Raw genomic sequence first — 15,389 nt, 5'->3', positions numbered from 1 at the left:
CTGGGGATGTACTGTATGGTGATTAACACAATATAATAAAATAAAATTAAAAAAAAAAAAAGAAAAAAAGAAACCTAATTACCTCCCAAGGGCCCCATTTCCAAATCCCCTCACATTGGGGGTTAGGGCTTCAACATAGGAATTTGGGGGCAAGACACAAACATTTAGTCCCTAACGCTTGCCTACCACACAGTCCTACCTGGAACAGCCCTGAAGGACACTGGTGAAGGGTAAGCCTCCCAGAGGGTAGATTTGAGTAGAGGTACAAGCGTATCATCCTGCACAGGTTGTGTTCGAGTCTTTAGCTGAATGCTCAGGGACGTTGAGGGTATGTGATTGAAAATCTGTGACAAGGAGGCCTGGGAAGGAGGTATGTGGATACACCCATCCGGACAGACATGTGGTATGAAGATAAGTGTGTCGTGTGGGTGATCAGCAAAGAATGACCTTGCTGGTGCAGAAGTGTAATAATCTAATGAATAAAGTACCTAGATATCAATCAGCCTCTTCCTACAGCATTTGTATCATCTCCAGCGGGCTCAAGTGCAAAGTCGCCAAGGTGGCAGGGACGAAGATTATTCCAGAAGCCGTGACTTCTCAGAAGCAGTGTTTGATGTATATCAGCATCCAACATAATTTGATTTTTCTTCTGCAGTCAGAGTTCATGCATCTTGAAGTCCAGGAGTGGAACTGGGAGAGCCTCCTGTCACAGTTTATCCCTAAAGCCTTCCCACATTTATGACTTTAGGCTTAGCCAAACCAGAGGTCTTCATCCCAGAGGGAGACACGCTTTCACCAAGGAACACACCAGTGATGCCAGTGAGAGGGAGTTGGGACTGCCAGCTAGCCCTTTTGGTCCCCTCAGCCCGCTCAATCCAGAGGCAATCAATCCTGGCTGGTGATCAAAAGGCATCTGGGTTCCCGCTACATACGGAGCTAAGGAGGGGGACGCCCAATGTGCCTGGAGAGCTTCTTACTACCCTCGCGTTTTGTGCTTCGAGTCTATGGAAAATGGCAACAAGCCATGGAAGGCAGGATGTCAAATGGCCCAGACGTTTCAGCAATGAAGCCTTGAGTCACTCTACCAGGCAAAGCACCATGACCAGCTGAGGCGCTGTCTCAGGGCAAAAAGGAATAAGAGGTGGGCAGTGAAAGGAAGCGGTTATAAAGTCCAGCTACAACCACGTGACCTGCTACAGGACGGTAATATCATTCAGTTTGGTAAGTTAATAACATCCCCCTCCTCAGGTAAGACAACAAACAGAGAGACAAACAACAAACTACTTTCACAGAAAATTCTTAGGGCTACAGCCCAGCTTTTACTGACAGCAAACCATACAATTAAAAGGCTCCGCTGCTTTTTTCTTAGCCTTTTCTTGACAACAATTTTCTCGACTACAACATTTTAGGAGGGCTTCAGCGATATCTCATTCCATCGTACAGCATAGAAAATTCATCCTTGCTTCTCACTGGTCTTTGCGAGAACACAATTATTTGCTTTTCTGGTGATTAACTTTCTTGAGACGGCAGGATTCTATTTTTTCTAGTACCTTCTCAAGTTGCTGAATTAAGACTCCTCTTTTAAACCTGAAGGTAAAGACAAATATAAGTAACCAGAAGCTCTCTAAAGCATCTATGATGTGTAAGAGACAGTAGCGGGTACCCAATAGAGCTTACAGTCTCTATGGGAATAGAAAAATGCATCTTCTTGGAAAAATGCCCAGAGTGTCAATTGAGGGCCCATGCCCACCCCAGGCTATGGCGAGCATGGACATTTCATGGGCTTGGAAGAATGGGTTAGGCTAGGATAATATCCACCAAAATGCCTAGGGAAAAGAGCATGTTTGTGACCCTGTTCAGCATTGGACACAACTGTAGAAAGAAAGAAAGAGAGAGAGAAAGAGAGAAAGAAAGAGAGAAAGGAAGAAAGAAGAAAGTTATTTTTTTCCACCCACCTTGCGGCTTCCTTGATGGTAAATTCAACAAATTGTTTCTTGACTGCAAGTGGTCCTTGCACTTCTTCGAGCAAAGTGAAAATCCTCTCATACTCTGAAAATAGTTTTTAAAATTCAGTATTTTAAAAAACATGAAGATGGTCTAGAACTGTCTTAGTGCATCCACTCGCTCAATAATCATTGCTCATGGGCTAGAGGCTTACGTAGGGTTTGTGTTTTGAATGCTTACTAAGGAAACTATTACAAATACTAACCAAGCAAAGCGTACACTTTTAAGAGGTGTGTTGGGAATTGTGAGACCAATTCAAGAGAAATCATCTAAATTATGTAAAAACCCAATTCGGCCAAAGGATGAGCTCAAGAGGTGGGTTGAAGCTATTCTAAATCATGGAATGAGGGAGACTTCCCGTGGTTTTATTCAGAGCCATTCTTTGACTACTTACTGCGTCCAAACTTCCGAACTTCCTTCATTAACTGATATTTGATATCATCGTTGATTTTCTTCGCCATAGCAGGGCTTATCTGTGGTGTATTTGGCACTGCTCCTGGTGAGGACATTGCTGGAACTTTCGGGTCAGCGGCACTGCAGGTTTTGGTTCCTCCAAGTGAATTACTACCAGCCTTGGGAATCAGGCCCCCTTGAGCGAAGTCATCAGTGGGAGACCCCAGTTGGTTGGGGGAAGCCCCAGCTCCTGCCCTATGCATAACTTCTGGTGCCACGGCTTTTGGCAAGAAGCCATCAGGTGGGGTCGGATGATTTTCTATCTTCTTGTCACGGACATCGTGAGTGACAGTGGCACCTGGAATCAAAATGAAGCGATTGAGCTGTGAGGTAGGTCCCACTTTGTCACCCTCCCAGGGACGTCTCTGTGCTCTGCAGGTTTTGAAAACATTACTTATTTCATAAAAGCGGGAGTGTGTACCAAGCGGAAATGTCAGATCCCACAAATAGGGCTCTGTAAAGATCACCCAATAAACCACTTTTTCTCTCCTGGAACTATGAATACACACTGAAATGGAGTTGGACAGTACAGCTAATAAATAAGCATCCACAGAACCCTGGCACTCGTGATTTACTGTCTCCTTGATGCCCTTTACAAGGTCAAGAGCTGAACATCTCACTTGATGTCAAAATGTCTGACTTTGGCACTCCATCACCAAAAATGCCAGTTTATGATCTTCGTCATTTGTCTTTTCTGTCTCAGAAAGGTGAATTTCCTTCGACTCCAAGTCCAACACCTCTACTTCATATGCTCAGCCTCCTCTGTGCTGGGCACCTTGCCAGATGCTGGGAGATCGGCAAGGAACCAGACAGACAGACAGACAGACAGACACAATCCCTACCCTTATGGAACTTACATCCTCATGGGGGAAGTCGGACGGTATGTGTAAAAAAGGCAAAGGCGTTAACACAGTTTGACTTTGTGTTAGGAAGGAAGGAAGTAGGGATGTGAGCGAGAGCAGGAGAGGAAGCTTCCACGACCGTGTGGTCAGGCAGGGCCCTCTGAGGAGGTGACCCCTGGGCAGAGCCGGGAGCAGGAGACAGAGGCGGCCTGTGCACACGCACAGGAGGAGTTCCAGCTGCCGGGAGGGCCGCACGGGGCCCCTAGGAGGGGACAAGCCAGGGCCGTGGAGAAGAGGACAGAGGCAGAGAGAGCTAGAAGGACACAGAGAGGAACCGTGATGGCAGGAGACGATGGCAGGGCCAAGTTGTGCAGGGCATGGAGACCAGGGTCGGGAGCTCAGACTCTGTTCTGACTGCTGGGGGGGTTGATGACGGGTTTCGGGATGGACGTGACATGATCTGGTTTCTGTGCAGGCAGGGTCACTCTGGCCGCAGGGCAGTGAATGGGTTAGACAGGGCCAAGCACGGGAAGCAGGGGAGGCGCCTGGGTGACTCAGTTGGTGAAGCGTCTGCCTTTGGCTCACGTCATGATCCCAGTGTCCTGGGATCAAGCCCCACGTCGGAGCCTGCTTTTCCCTCTGCCTGCCACTCCCCTGCTTGTGCGCTCTCTCTCTCTCTCTCTCTCTGTCAAATGAATAAATAAAATCTTAAAAAAAAAATGGGAAACAGGGAAATCAGATGAGAAGCTGCTGTAGCAGCTTGGGGACAGATGGTGGCAGCACAGACTCGAGGGATGGAGACAAGGGGGCGCTGTGGGAATTCTGTTGGGTGTCAGGTTCCCTGGACTTGCTAAGGGATGGAAGTGAGAGAAGAATGGAAGAATTAACAAGAGGACTCATGAGTGAGTCTAAGAGTTTTGGCCTGAACCACTGGGGAATGTTCCACCAATGAATGGTATTATTAGCTGAGATCGAGAAGGCTGAAAGTAGAGCATTTTCGGAGTGGGGGAGGGTCAGAAGTTCACGTAGAACGAGTTGCATTTAAATACGTAGTAGACACTGGTTGGAGACTGAAGTTCAGGAGCAAATTGTAGTCTAAAGGTACAAAGCCGAAAGTTCTTGTAGTGTGAATCCTGTTTAAACCCGAAGACCGTGTGGAATCGCCTAAGGAGGTAGTGGGCTGAAGAAAGAAGGGCCTGACATCCAGCTTTGGGCCCCTGAAATATTAGAGGTGGGAAAGAAGAGGGGAAAACGAGAAAAGGAGAAGGAAAAGGAGTCACTAGGAAGGGGATATGGAAACCAGGAGAAGGTGGGCTCTGGAAAACCCAAGTTTTCCACGGAGTGGGGAGTGAACAAGCATATCACGTGTTGCTGAGAAATTCACACCAAAGCGTAGCAGCCACCGGTGACCTGGGCACTAGCAGCTTCCCTGGAATACTGTGAGAAGCAGCCAGACTGCACTGGGTTAGAGCATGAGCACGATGTGAAGACGGGCAGAATATGAGCAGACTCAGCCCGTTGTCAAACCCATCAGCTTTTTCTGCCTCGGGAACTGCTTAGTCTAAGCCTTACCCCACTCCACATGGGGGGACCTAGCAGAGAGACTCGCGCGCCCCCCCCCCACTGGCAAGCATGCTCATATCTGTCCACCCCTCAAGGACATAACTAAAAACTTCCTCTGACATGGCTGAGTGCTAAAGATGGGGTTCCCGCACTCCCCCTGTTTGCTTAACCAGGGTGACGTACTCCGCCTTCTCTTAGTTGGTGAGTGGTTGCGGGGCTTTCCGGGACACTTCATCTTCTTTCGATGCCCTGCTGCAAACTGATTTCCTTCTTTGTTCTCTGTTTGCTGAAAAACATCAGTGAACATATTCCATCAAAGACAAAATTCAATCATTGGAAACCTGCACTCTTCATATACCCATACAGCCATGTGTTTATATTATCAATGTACATTTTAATCATCAGCCAAAGATTTATACTCACCCAACCCACACCGTGTTTTCAGAAAATGCAGTGCAATTTTAATTTAACCTAAGTGAAATAAGGAGAAGGTAAAATACAAGGTTTGGGTCTAAAACCAAACATGGGACATCCATGGCTGCTAAGAACGTTGAAGAATGAGTGGCTCTCATCAATCAAAATTAGACACACATGATTCTCTCTTTGGAGAAGTACACACCATATTGCTTCACATTTTGTTAGGGGAGGAAAAAAAATACCTTTTTTTGTCCTTCGTGCCTCAAACCTATTAACAAACACTGATTAACACTCCATTAAATGATACACGTAGATGGTAAGAGGTAGAATGGATTGAAAATGTGAATCTCCCCGTGCCAAACTTTATGGAGAATCAAATTTGTCATCCTTGGAGCTGGGTGGGTATAGGGAATGCTTTTCAGTATTGGTGGTGGATCAAACATGAAATCAAGGATGTAATCAATTAGCTAAAAGCTATTTTCATCAAAGGTTGACCCAAGAATATGTCCCTCCACTACCTGAATACGGTTGAGATAAAAAAATCTTTTCCCAAACCATTTGCATTTCCCATAAAAGAGGAATCCAGAATGGGTGAAAATGTTTTCATTGAGCATTTCCTCTCCACCAGGTACTGTTCTCAATGTTTACATTAACTCAGTCCCGAGTCAGGTGTGATTACTATCTCTGTTGTTAAAAATAAGGGCACTAAGGCACAGAAAATTAAGAAAAATTAAGAACTCTAAGTGAGGTGTTTGCGGTGAGGTAGGACAAGTCTAAGTCTCGTTTTCTTACAGAATAGATGTTCTATGCCTTTCTTTCAGTGATCTCTTCCACGAGAGCAGATACAATCCTCTTCGTCTTCGTGCTTCACTGGTCAAGTCAGTGTGTCTCTCTCATAGACACTACACACATCTTCCCCTAAGAGGTCCCTAAGGACAATCCACTCACGGCAACATCATCTAGTACTTCAAGTTTCAAGAGGAACACTTAGCCATTTTCTGGGTAGAGCACTAATGACCTGAATAATGGAAACAGAGGAAGCAGACTCTGATCTCAACATCAAAGGGGTTACTGGGAGATGAAGTGGGCAAGAATATAGACTCTGGAGCCAGAAAGATGTGGTTTCAAATCTTGACTCTATCTCTTAGCAGCTGTGTCATTCAGGACAAGGCATTTGACCACTGTCAGCCTTGAGCTCTTATTAAAGGGCAGATGGGAACACTTGTCTGCAGAACAGTTGTGAGCATTAAATGTGATCATTTAAAACACCAGCTCCTACTCTAATAAATGGCAACTATTATTTTTGTCCCACCAACACACTCTCAGGTCAGGAGGCCCCCACCTTCTGTTCACAGAGGAATACTTGTATCGTATTTCACCTTTTAAATAAATTGAAGTAAAGCCTATGACTTAAACATTCATCCTTCGAAGGGGAACAGAATTATACCAAAAATTCCACAATTTGAGCAGAAGTAGTCATAGTTATCTTACCTTCTTTTAGGTTGTCGTGAATCAGTCTCTTGAGAGGGAGAAGCTGTTGTCTTCAGATGTTTCTCATAGTTGATTATTTGTGCGAGCAGAACACTCTGATGGGAAACTGGGAAGTCAGCGGGAAAGAAATTGATGCTATACAGCTCAAATGTATGATCCTCTAGGGAGGACATGGCCAAGCACTGTGTTAGCGACGTGCACCATGGCACTAAATAAAATTTAGAATCTCTTCTCTAGGATCTCTATCACATTCTAGAGTCTAGAATCATCCCTCCTCATCTGAGTCATTACTTCGTCCACCATCACTACTGTCTATAGGCTAAAACCACGAGGTACCCAGAAAACTCCCTTATGCCTCAAGCCAGGTTAGAGAATGGGCTGATAGCCCTTATACCACCACCCCAACTAAAAGACCATATATAGTCCCCATTTGGAAAAGCCTGGTTTCCATGACATTGTTTTATAGTCCAGAGAGCCTTGAGGACCTTAACTTTGAATAATTTCATTAAACCTACAGACTGTCTTCCTAGGAGAGTTGCCTTACAAACAAAACTTGGTGTATAATTTCAGGGGTGCGTTCAGCCTAAGATCTGTTCAATTTAATGGACAGATGATCCCACTTAATATCATCAAAATGGGGCAAAGAAGCATTAGAGACTGACACAAATTATCCTGCATACTATCAGTTAAATTGTTTTCATATAAATAAGGAATTCTCTGCTGAACTCATAACTATAGGCAGTGTGAGATAGTGTTAGGGTGTGCGGTCTCTGGAATCTTCTAGATCTAGATTCTGCCACTTTTCTACTGGCTAAACCTGGGGGAACTACTATTACCATAAAATGAGCATGAAACAGTATCTACCTCATGGAGCTGTTTCAAGGATTACAAGAGATAAAGCATGAAGAGGGCCCTGTATGGGAGATAGCCGAAGATGGCGGGGAGAGGGGGGTAGGAGACCGTAGTTTCTGTCTGGTTCAAGCAATTCAGCTAGAGAGCTATCAGATCATTCAGAACACCTGTGAACTCAACCAGAGATCTAAGAAGAGCTGCAACTCTAAAAATAGAAAAGCAACCACTTTCTGCAAGGTAGGAGGTGCGGAGAAGTGAATCCAAGGTGATGTATCGGAATAGACCGTGAGGGGAGGGAGCCTTTGTAAGCTAGCTATGGATAGGGATAGACCAGAGGAGCACGAGATCAGAACTTTTAGAAGTCTGCTCCATTGGAGGGTGTCCCTGCCTAAAAGGCGCCCAGGTGGTGAAGCGGGGCGGAATCCGAGGTGGGACAGTGTGGTCTTAGGATCCCCAGGGTCCCAGGAAGACTAGGGGTGCCCGAGTGCCGCAGGGCTCCCCAGCATCGGAGTGGGGAACCAGGCTGCAGTCAGCGAGCCCAGGAGTGGGCTCCCAGCTCAGGGCTGCCATAAACCAAGAATCACAGCACAGTAGGGAGACCGCTGTCCGAGCAGGGGCCCAACAAGTGGCAGAACTGGTGACACCCCACCTCCCTCCTTCCTTCAAGGAACAAAAGCCACAGAGAGCAATTGGAAGCCGCTTACTTAGGCTGGCCCGGGCAAGGGCAGTGCAGATTCACCCCGGCAAAGACACCGAAGAATCAGCGCAGGGGGCCCCTCCCCCACATCAGCAAGACCATCCAGCCAAGATCAAGTTCACCGATCATACAGAACTGCAAAACCCCAGCACTAAGGGAATATAGCATATTTCACAGCTTTTCCCCCCACAATTCCTTAGTCTTTCAATTTTAATTTGTCTTCTCTTTACTTTTACAATTTCTGATTTTATGAACTTTTAAAAATCTTTTTGAATTTTCATTTTTTACAGTCACAGTCTATCTTTTCATTGTATTTAATTTTATGTTTGTGTGTATATATATACACCTATATATACCTATATATATACACGTATATATATACCTAAATATAATTGTATATATATACACATATATATACCTATATATACACACCTATGTATATACCTATATATATCTACACACATATATATACATATATAATACACACGCACAGCTATATATATAGGATTTTCTTTCTTTACAACTTTGGGGTGCAGTTTCTTCTAACGGACCAAAATGCACCCAGAATCTAGTGTAAGGCTCTGTTCTCTTCACCTGTCTGATCATACTCTCTTTTTTTTTTCCTTTTCTTCTTCTTCTTTTTTTTTTTTTTGGTTGAAGTCTTTTTTAGTTTTCATCTTTACAGTTAACATTCTATCCTTTCAATGTATTTAATTTTGTTTTTGTATATACGTTAAGTTTTTCTTTCCTTAGAATTTTGAGATGCAGTTTCTTCTAACAAACCTGAGTTTGTTAAATACTCAACCAAATATATACTCAGAATATAGTGGATTTTTCTGCTATGTTCACCTGTCTGTTTATATTCCTTCTCTTTGTTTTTGTCTTTTAATATTCATTTGTATAGTTACATTCTATCCTTTCATCGTATTTAATTTCATTTTTGTACATGTAAGTTTTTCCTTCTTTACAATTTTGGGATCTAGTTTTCTAACAAACAGACCAAAATACACACAGGATCCAGTGTACTGCTTTGCTCTGTTCACCTGTCTGATTATATTCTCTTTTTTAATTTTTGTTTTCAGTTTCCAGTCTTTTCTGATTTGTTTAGTGTATATTTTTCTGGGGTCGTTGTTGCCATTTTAGTATTTTGTTCTCTTGTTCATCAGTTTTTCCCTGGAAAAATGACAAGATGGACAAACTCACCCCAAAAAAGAGAACAAGAGGGCCGCCTGGGTGGCTCAGTCATTAAGCATCTGCCTTCGGCTCAGGGTGTGATCCCAGCGTTCTGGGATCAAGCCCTGCATCGGGCTTCGTGCTCCGCTGGGAGCCTGCTTCTTCCTCTCCCACTCCCCCTGCTTGTGTTCCCTATCTTGCCGTCTGTCTCTCTCTGTGTGTCAAATAAATAAATAAAATCTTAAAAAAAGAAAAAAAAAGGAGAACTGCCATGGACCTAGTCAGTATGGACATTAGTAAGATGTCAGAGCTAGAGTTCAGAGTGATGATTATAAAGATACTAGCTGGGCATGAAAAAAATAGACTCAAAACAGATGAAAGACCTCAATGTGAGACAGGAATCCGTTAAAATCCTAGAGGAGAACACAGGCAGCAACCTCTGTGACCTTGGCCGCAGAAACTTCTTGCTAGGCACATTTCCAAGGGCAAGGGAAACAAAGGCCAAAATGAACTTTTGGGACTTCATCAAGATAAAAAAGATAAAAAGCTTTTGCACAGCAAAGGAAACAGTCAACAAAACCAAAAGACAACCAACACAATGGGAGAAGATATTTGCAAAAATCTTATCAAATAAAGGGCTAGTATCCAAAATCTGTAAAGCACTTACCAAACTCAACAGCCAAAGAACAAGTAATCTAATCAAGAAATGGGCAGAAGGTATGAACAGACATTTCTCCGAAGAAGACATACAAATGGCCAATAGACACATGAAAAAATGCTCCACATCACTCAACATCAGGCAAACACAAATCAAACCCACAATGAGATACCACTTCACACAGGTCAGAATGGCTGAAATTAACAAGTCAGGAAATGACAGATGTTGGAGAGGATCCAGAGAAAGGGGATCCCTCTTACACTGTTGGTGGGAATGCAGGCTGGTGCAGCCACTCTGGAAAACAGTATGGAGGTTCCTCACAAAGTTGAAAATAGAGCTACCCTATGACCCAGCAACTGCACTACTGGGTATTTACCCCAAAGATACAAGTGTAGTCATCCGAAGGGGCACCTATACCCCAATGTTTATAGCAACAATGTCCATAATAGCCAAACAATGGAAAGAGCCCAGATGTCAACCAACTGATGAATCTTTAAAGATGTACAATGGAATACTACTCAGCCATCAAAAAATGAAATCTTGCCATTCGCAATGACATGGATGGAACTAGAAGGTATTACGCTAAGCAAAATAAGTCAATCAGAGAAAGACAATTATATGATCTCATTCACACGTGGAATTCAAGAAACAAAGCAGAGGATCATAGGGGAAGAGAGGAAAAAATAAAACAAGATGAAATCACAGAGGGAGAAAAAACGTAAGAGACTCTTAAGCATAGGAAACAATGTGAGGGTTGTTGGAGGGGAGGTGGGTGTGGGATGGGGTAACGGGGTGATGGGCATTAAGGAGGGCACATGATGTAATGAGCACTGGATGTTACAAAAGACTGATGAATCACTGACCTCTATCTACCTCTGAAACTAATAATACATTATATGTTGATTAATTGAATGTAAATTTTAAAAAAAAGGAAGCACTGGATGTGATGGTTAATCCAAACCTCCCCTTACGCTTGAGAAAAATAAATGTGCAGGAATGTACTGTATGGTGACTAACATAATATAATAAAAAATCATTAAAAAAATTAAATAAATAAAAATTTAAAAAAAGAAAAAAAAGAAAAATGTGTACCAGGGTAGATGAAGGGTTTCAGTGAAAATGGGTATTCTAAACGTTGAAGTATTACAAAATAACTCACTCATGCAATAAACATGTGAGCTAGTTGATTCATAATCAACAAATGTCCTAAACAAAATTTTGTCTGTTTTTAGCAGATCAATCTCCCTGTAGTTAACTGGTCTGACTATTACATGCAATATCAAAACATTTCCGGATTTCAAAACTTACTACAAAGCTACAGCAATCAAGACTGTGGCACTGGCATAAGGACTGACATATAGGCCGGAGGGACAAACCCGAGAGTCCACAAATAAACCCCTAATCTATAAAGTTAGGTATGCTATGCCAAGGACTCCCACTTGGGAGTGGGACACCTGGGTGTCTCAGTGGGTTAAGGGCCTGCCTTTGGCTCAGGTCATGATCCTGGGGTCCTGGGATCGAGTCCTGCATTGGGCTCCCTGCTCAGGGGGGAGCCTGCTTCTCCCTCTGTCTGCTGCTCCCCCTGCTTGTGCTTGCTCTCTCTCTCTCTCTCTCTCTCTGAAAAATAAATAAATAAAATCTTCAAAAAATTAAAAATAAAGGAGAAAGTAAGCATAATGAAATACAAAGAAAAAGCATAAAGTAACTTGCTAAATACAAGTCCAAATATTATCTGTAATAATAAATATAAATAAACTACACTTGCCAGGGAAGATTGCCAGTAAGGATTTTTAAAAAATTCTAGTTATACGTTCTTTAAAAGAGAAACATTTAAAATAGGAGAACATGGAATGATTGAGATTAAAAAATTAATATTTTATGCCAGGCAAATATTTTTATACCAGGCAAATATTAACCAAAAGAAAGCTGAGATCATTATATTCATATCAGATAAAAGAGACTTTAAAAATGCATTATTACAGTGCAAAAGCCGCTATAAAATAATCAGATTTTAGTTCACCAGAAATGGTTAACGATTGCCCACTTGCATGAACCTAATAAAACAGCCTCAAAAATACATAAAGCAAGAATAAGCAGAACTACTGAAGGAAATTCACCTTCATTGTGGGAGATTTTTAACAATTCTCTACATTACTGTTAGTTCAAACAGAAAAAAGATGAGTAAATGGGTAAATGTTCACAATACAATTAACCAGTTTGATTTATGGCCAACAATCAGTATAAATTCTTCACACGCATACTTAGAAAAATGGCCACAGTCTCATCAGTGTTCAAATACAGAGTTTCCTACAGCCCATACTCTCTAAGCAAAAAGAAATTAAATTAGAAGTCAAGAGCAAAAGGAAAGTGTATTTAAGAGGTTTTTAAACACTTTTTAAAACCAATACATAGAAATGAATAAGGAGGGGCGCCTGGGTGGCACAGCGGTTAAGCGTCTGCCTTCAGCTCAGGGCATGGTCCCGGCGTTCCGGGATCGAGCCCCACATCAGGCTCCTGTGCTATGAGCCTGCTTCTTCCTCCCCCACTCCCCCTGCTTCTGTTCCCTCTCTCGCTGGCTGTCTCTATCTCTGTCAAGTAAATAAATAAAATCTTTAAAAAAAAAAGAAATGAATAAGGAAAATATTACATAACAAAACTTTTTGGATGCGGTGAAAGTGGACCTCAAAGGTGTAGCCTTTCTTATGCTCTTTTGTTAAAAATTTTTTTTAAAAAAGGAAAAAAAAATAGGGCGCCTGGGTGGCTCAGTTGGCTAAGCGTCTGCCTTTGGCTCAGGTGACCATCTCAGGGTTCTGGGTCCGAGCCCACATAAGGCTTTAGGCTCAGCAGGGGGTCTGCTTCTCCCTGTCCCTCTGCCCTTCCCCCTGCTTGTGTGCTCTCTCTCTTTCTCAAATAAATAAATAAAATCTTTTTTAAAAAATAAAAATTAAAAAAGGGGGAAAAAAAGCCTGACAATCAGTAATCTGTGTCCAATGTTAGAAGTTGGAAGAAGAAAGGTAAAATAAACCCAAAGAAAATAGAAAGAAGGAGCTACTAAAGAGAGAACAGAAATTAATGAAATAGAAAAAGAAATTGCAATAAAGAAAATCAGCAAAATCCAAAGTTTGTCCTTTAAAAACAACAAAAACACAGACAAGCCTTTAATGAGGTTGATCAAGAGAAAGACAATCTACCAATAAATAATACTAGGAATAAAAAGGGAAATATGACTATGGATCCAGCAAAGATTTTTTAAGAGGGGATGGTAAATACTGTGAACTTTACATTAACTTTGAGAACATAGGCAAAATAGACAAATTCGCAGAAAAACAGAACTGCATATCTGTGTGGAAATGAGAATCCTTTTTTTTTCTTTGTTTTTAGAAAGCAAAAGAGAATATGGGAGGGAGCAGAGGGAGAGGAACAGAGAGAATCTTAAGCAGGCTCCATGCCCTGCACAGAGCCCAACAAGGGGCTCAATCTCACGACCCTGAGATCATGACCTGAACCAAAATCAAGAGTTGGACACGTAACCAACTGAACCACCCAGGCGCCCTGAGAATCTCTTTATATGTCCACTAGAAAATCATAGGGGGAAAATGAACCTTGATCTTTACAAGATTCCATACACAAAAAATTTATTTCAGATTCATCAGAAATCTAGAAGAAAACTTGGGACGTCATCTTCATGACTTTGGGGTAAACAAAGATTTTTAACCAGGGTACAAAAATAAATCTAAGATTGATTAATTGGACTTCATGAAGAACTTCTTTTCATCAAAAGACACCATTAAGAGAGTGAAAAAGTAAACCAAAGACTCATAGAAGATATATTATATATTTGTAATATATACATCCGACAAAGGATTTGAGTTCAGAGCTCCTACAACTTGGCAAGAAAAAGGCAACCCCCAAAAAGATGGACAAAATGCCTGAAAAGTTACTTCCTAAGAACAACCCCAAATGGCCACTGAACATCTGTATAACTCCTTAATTAGCAGAGAACATAAATTAAAGCCCCAGTGAGGTGCCATTAAACACCCACCAGAATGGCTAAACTTGCAGACAGACTATGACCATGTGTTTGTGAGAATTTGACGTAAGTGGAACTCTCCTGCATTTCTGGAACCAGATTGATACACTGGTTCCCCTTGTGCCTCAGTTGGCACTTTATCACCATCAACCTTTGTGACAGTTTGACAAATTGTGACGTCACAGCACACCACGGATTACTTTTATCCCATTTACCACTGGCCAGAAGCGGAGCACTGCCCTCAAGCCCAAAGGCCCAACCAAACCAACCCCAAAATCTCATCCTAAGGGGGCGTACCTTGGGGACCATCCTACCCACACCACCGGCTCTGTTTCAAAGTGCATCCAATCAGTAGAGAGAAACCACAGGGTAATTTGAACAGTAAATGTTTAATATAAGGACTTATTAACTATAACAGGGGGGAATAGAGTAACAAGAGATTGGTAAGAAGGAAGGAGAACTCTAAAGAGAGGGAGAGGGGCTATAAGGAGCAGCTACTGTCCCCAGAACTGAAAGAGAGCACCTGCAATGGGCTGACTGTTTGTGCCCAGCTCCCTAAATTCATACATGCAATCCTAATCCCAGTGTGGTGGTATTTGCAGGCGGGATCGTTGACAGGTAATTGCATCGTAAGGGCTCCGCTTCCACGGTAATTACACTATGGGGGCTCTACCCTGATGGGAGTGGGATTAGTGCCCTTTGCAGAGACTCTCTTTCTGCCATGTGAGGATATAAGAAGTCAGCGATCTGCGACCCAGAAGAGGCCCCTCACCAGAACCTGTCCATGCTGGCACCCTGGTTTTGAACTTCAGTCTCAGATCTGGAAGAAATAAACTACCTTTGTTTCTTAAGCCACCCAGTCTATGGTCATTGTTACAGCCCCCAACAACCTTTTCTCCAGCATGGCTGAAATAAGCCGCCCCGAAAATGCCTCCCCCTGTGCTGAGATCAGAATCCAGCCACGTGTCTCCACAGACCGAGGCTGATTCCCCAGGAAAACACTGCAGCCGAGGGAGAGGCACCTGCAGGGCACAGAGAGACCCCCCCAGGGAGAAGAATCCGCACTCCCACGGTGAAAATCCTGACCTTGTTCCCGGAGCCTGGAAGCAACTCACACGATGGCAGTGAAGTTGTGGCGCGTCTCAGGTGGAACTTTCTAGATATGTGCCCTCTGGGCTGCTGGATATACGCCCCCTAGGGGGCCGGGGA

General features: G+C 43.0%; 1 protein-coding gene across 1 annotated transcript; it reads right to left on the bottom strand.

Moving 5' to 3' along the window:
- Positions 1–1,429: 1,429 nt before the first annotated feature.
- LOC117797370 (integrator complex subunit 6-like) lies at positions 1,430–15,389 on the bottom strand. Its single transcript, XM_034648929.1, has 6 exons — positions 15,267–15,389; positions 6,771–6,876; positions 5,046–5,148; positions 2,399–2,755; positions 1,956–2,049; positions 1,430–1,587 (listed from the first exon to the last, which is right to left on the bottom strand). The coding sequence occupies exons 3-6, from the start codon at positions 5,095–5,097 to the stop codon at positions 1,491–1,493; spliced, it is 600 nt and encodes a 199-aa protein (XP_034504820.1). The 5' UTR covers positions 5,098–5,148; positions 6,771–6,876; positions 15,267–15,389; the 3' UTR covers positions 1,430–1,490.

This window comes from Ailuropoda melanoleuca, chromosome X (assembly GCF_002007445.2).
Source record: "Ailuropoda melanoleuca isolate Jingjing chromosome X, ASM200744v2, whole genome shotgun sequence".
Taxonomy (NCBI): domain Eukaryota; kingdom Metazoa; phylum Chordata; class Mammalia; order Carnivora; family Ursidae; genus Ailuropoda; species Ailuropoda melanoleuca.
Note: the sequence above shows the minus strand (reverse complement) of the source record. Positions and strands in the feature narration are given on the sequence as shown.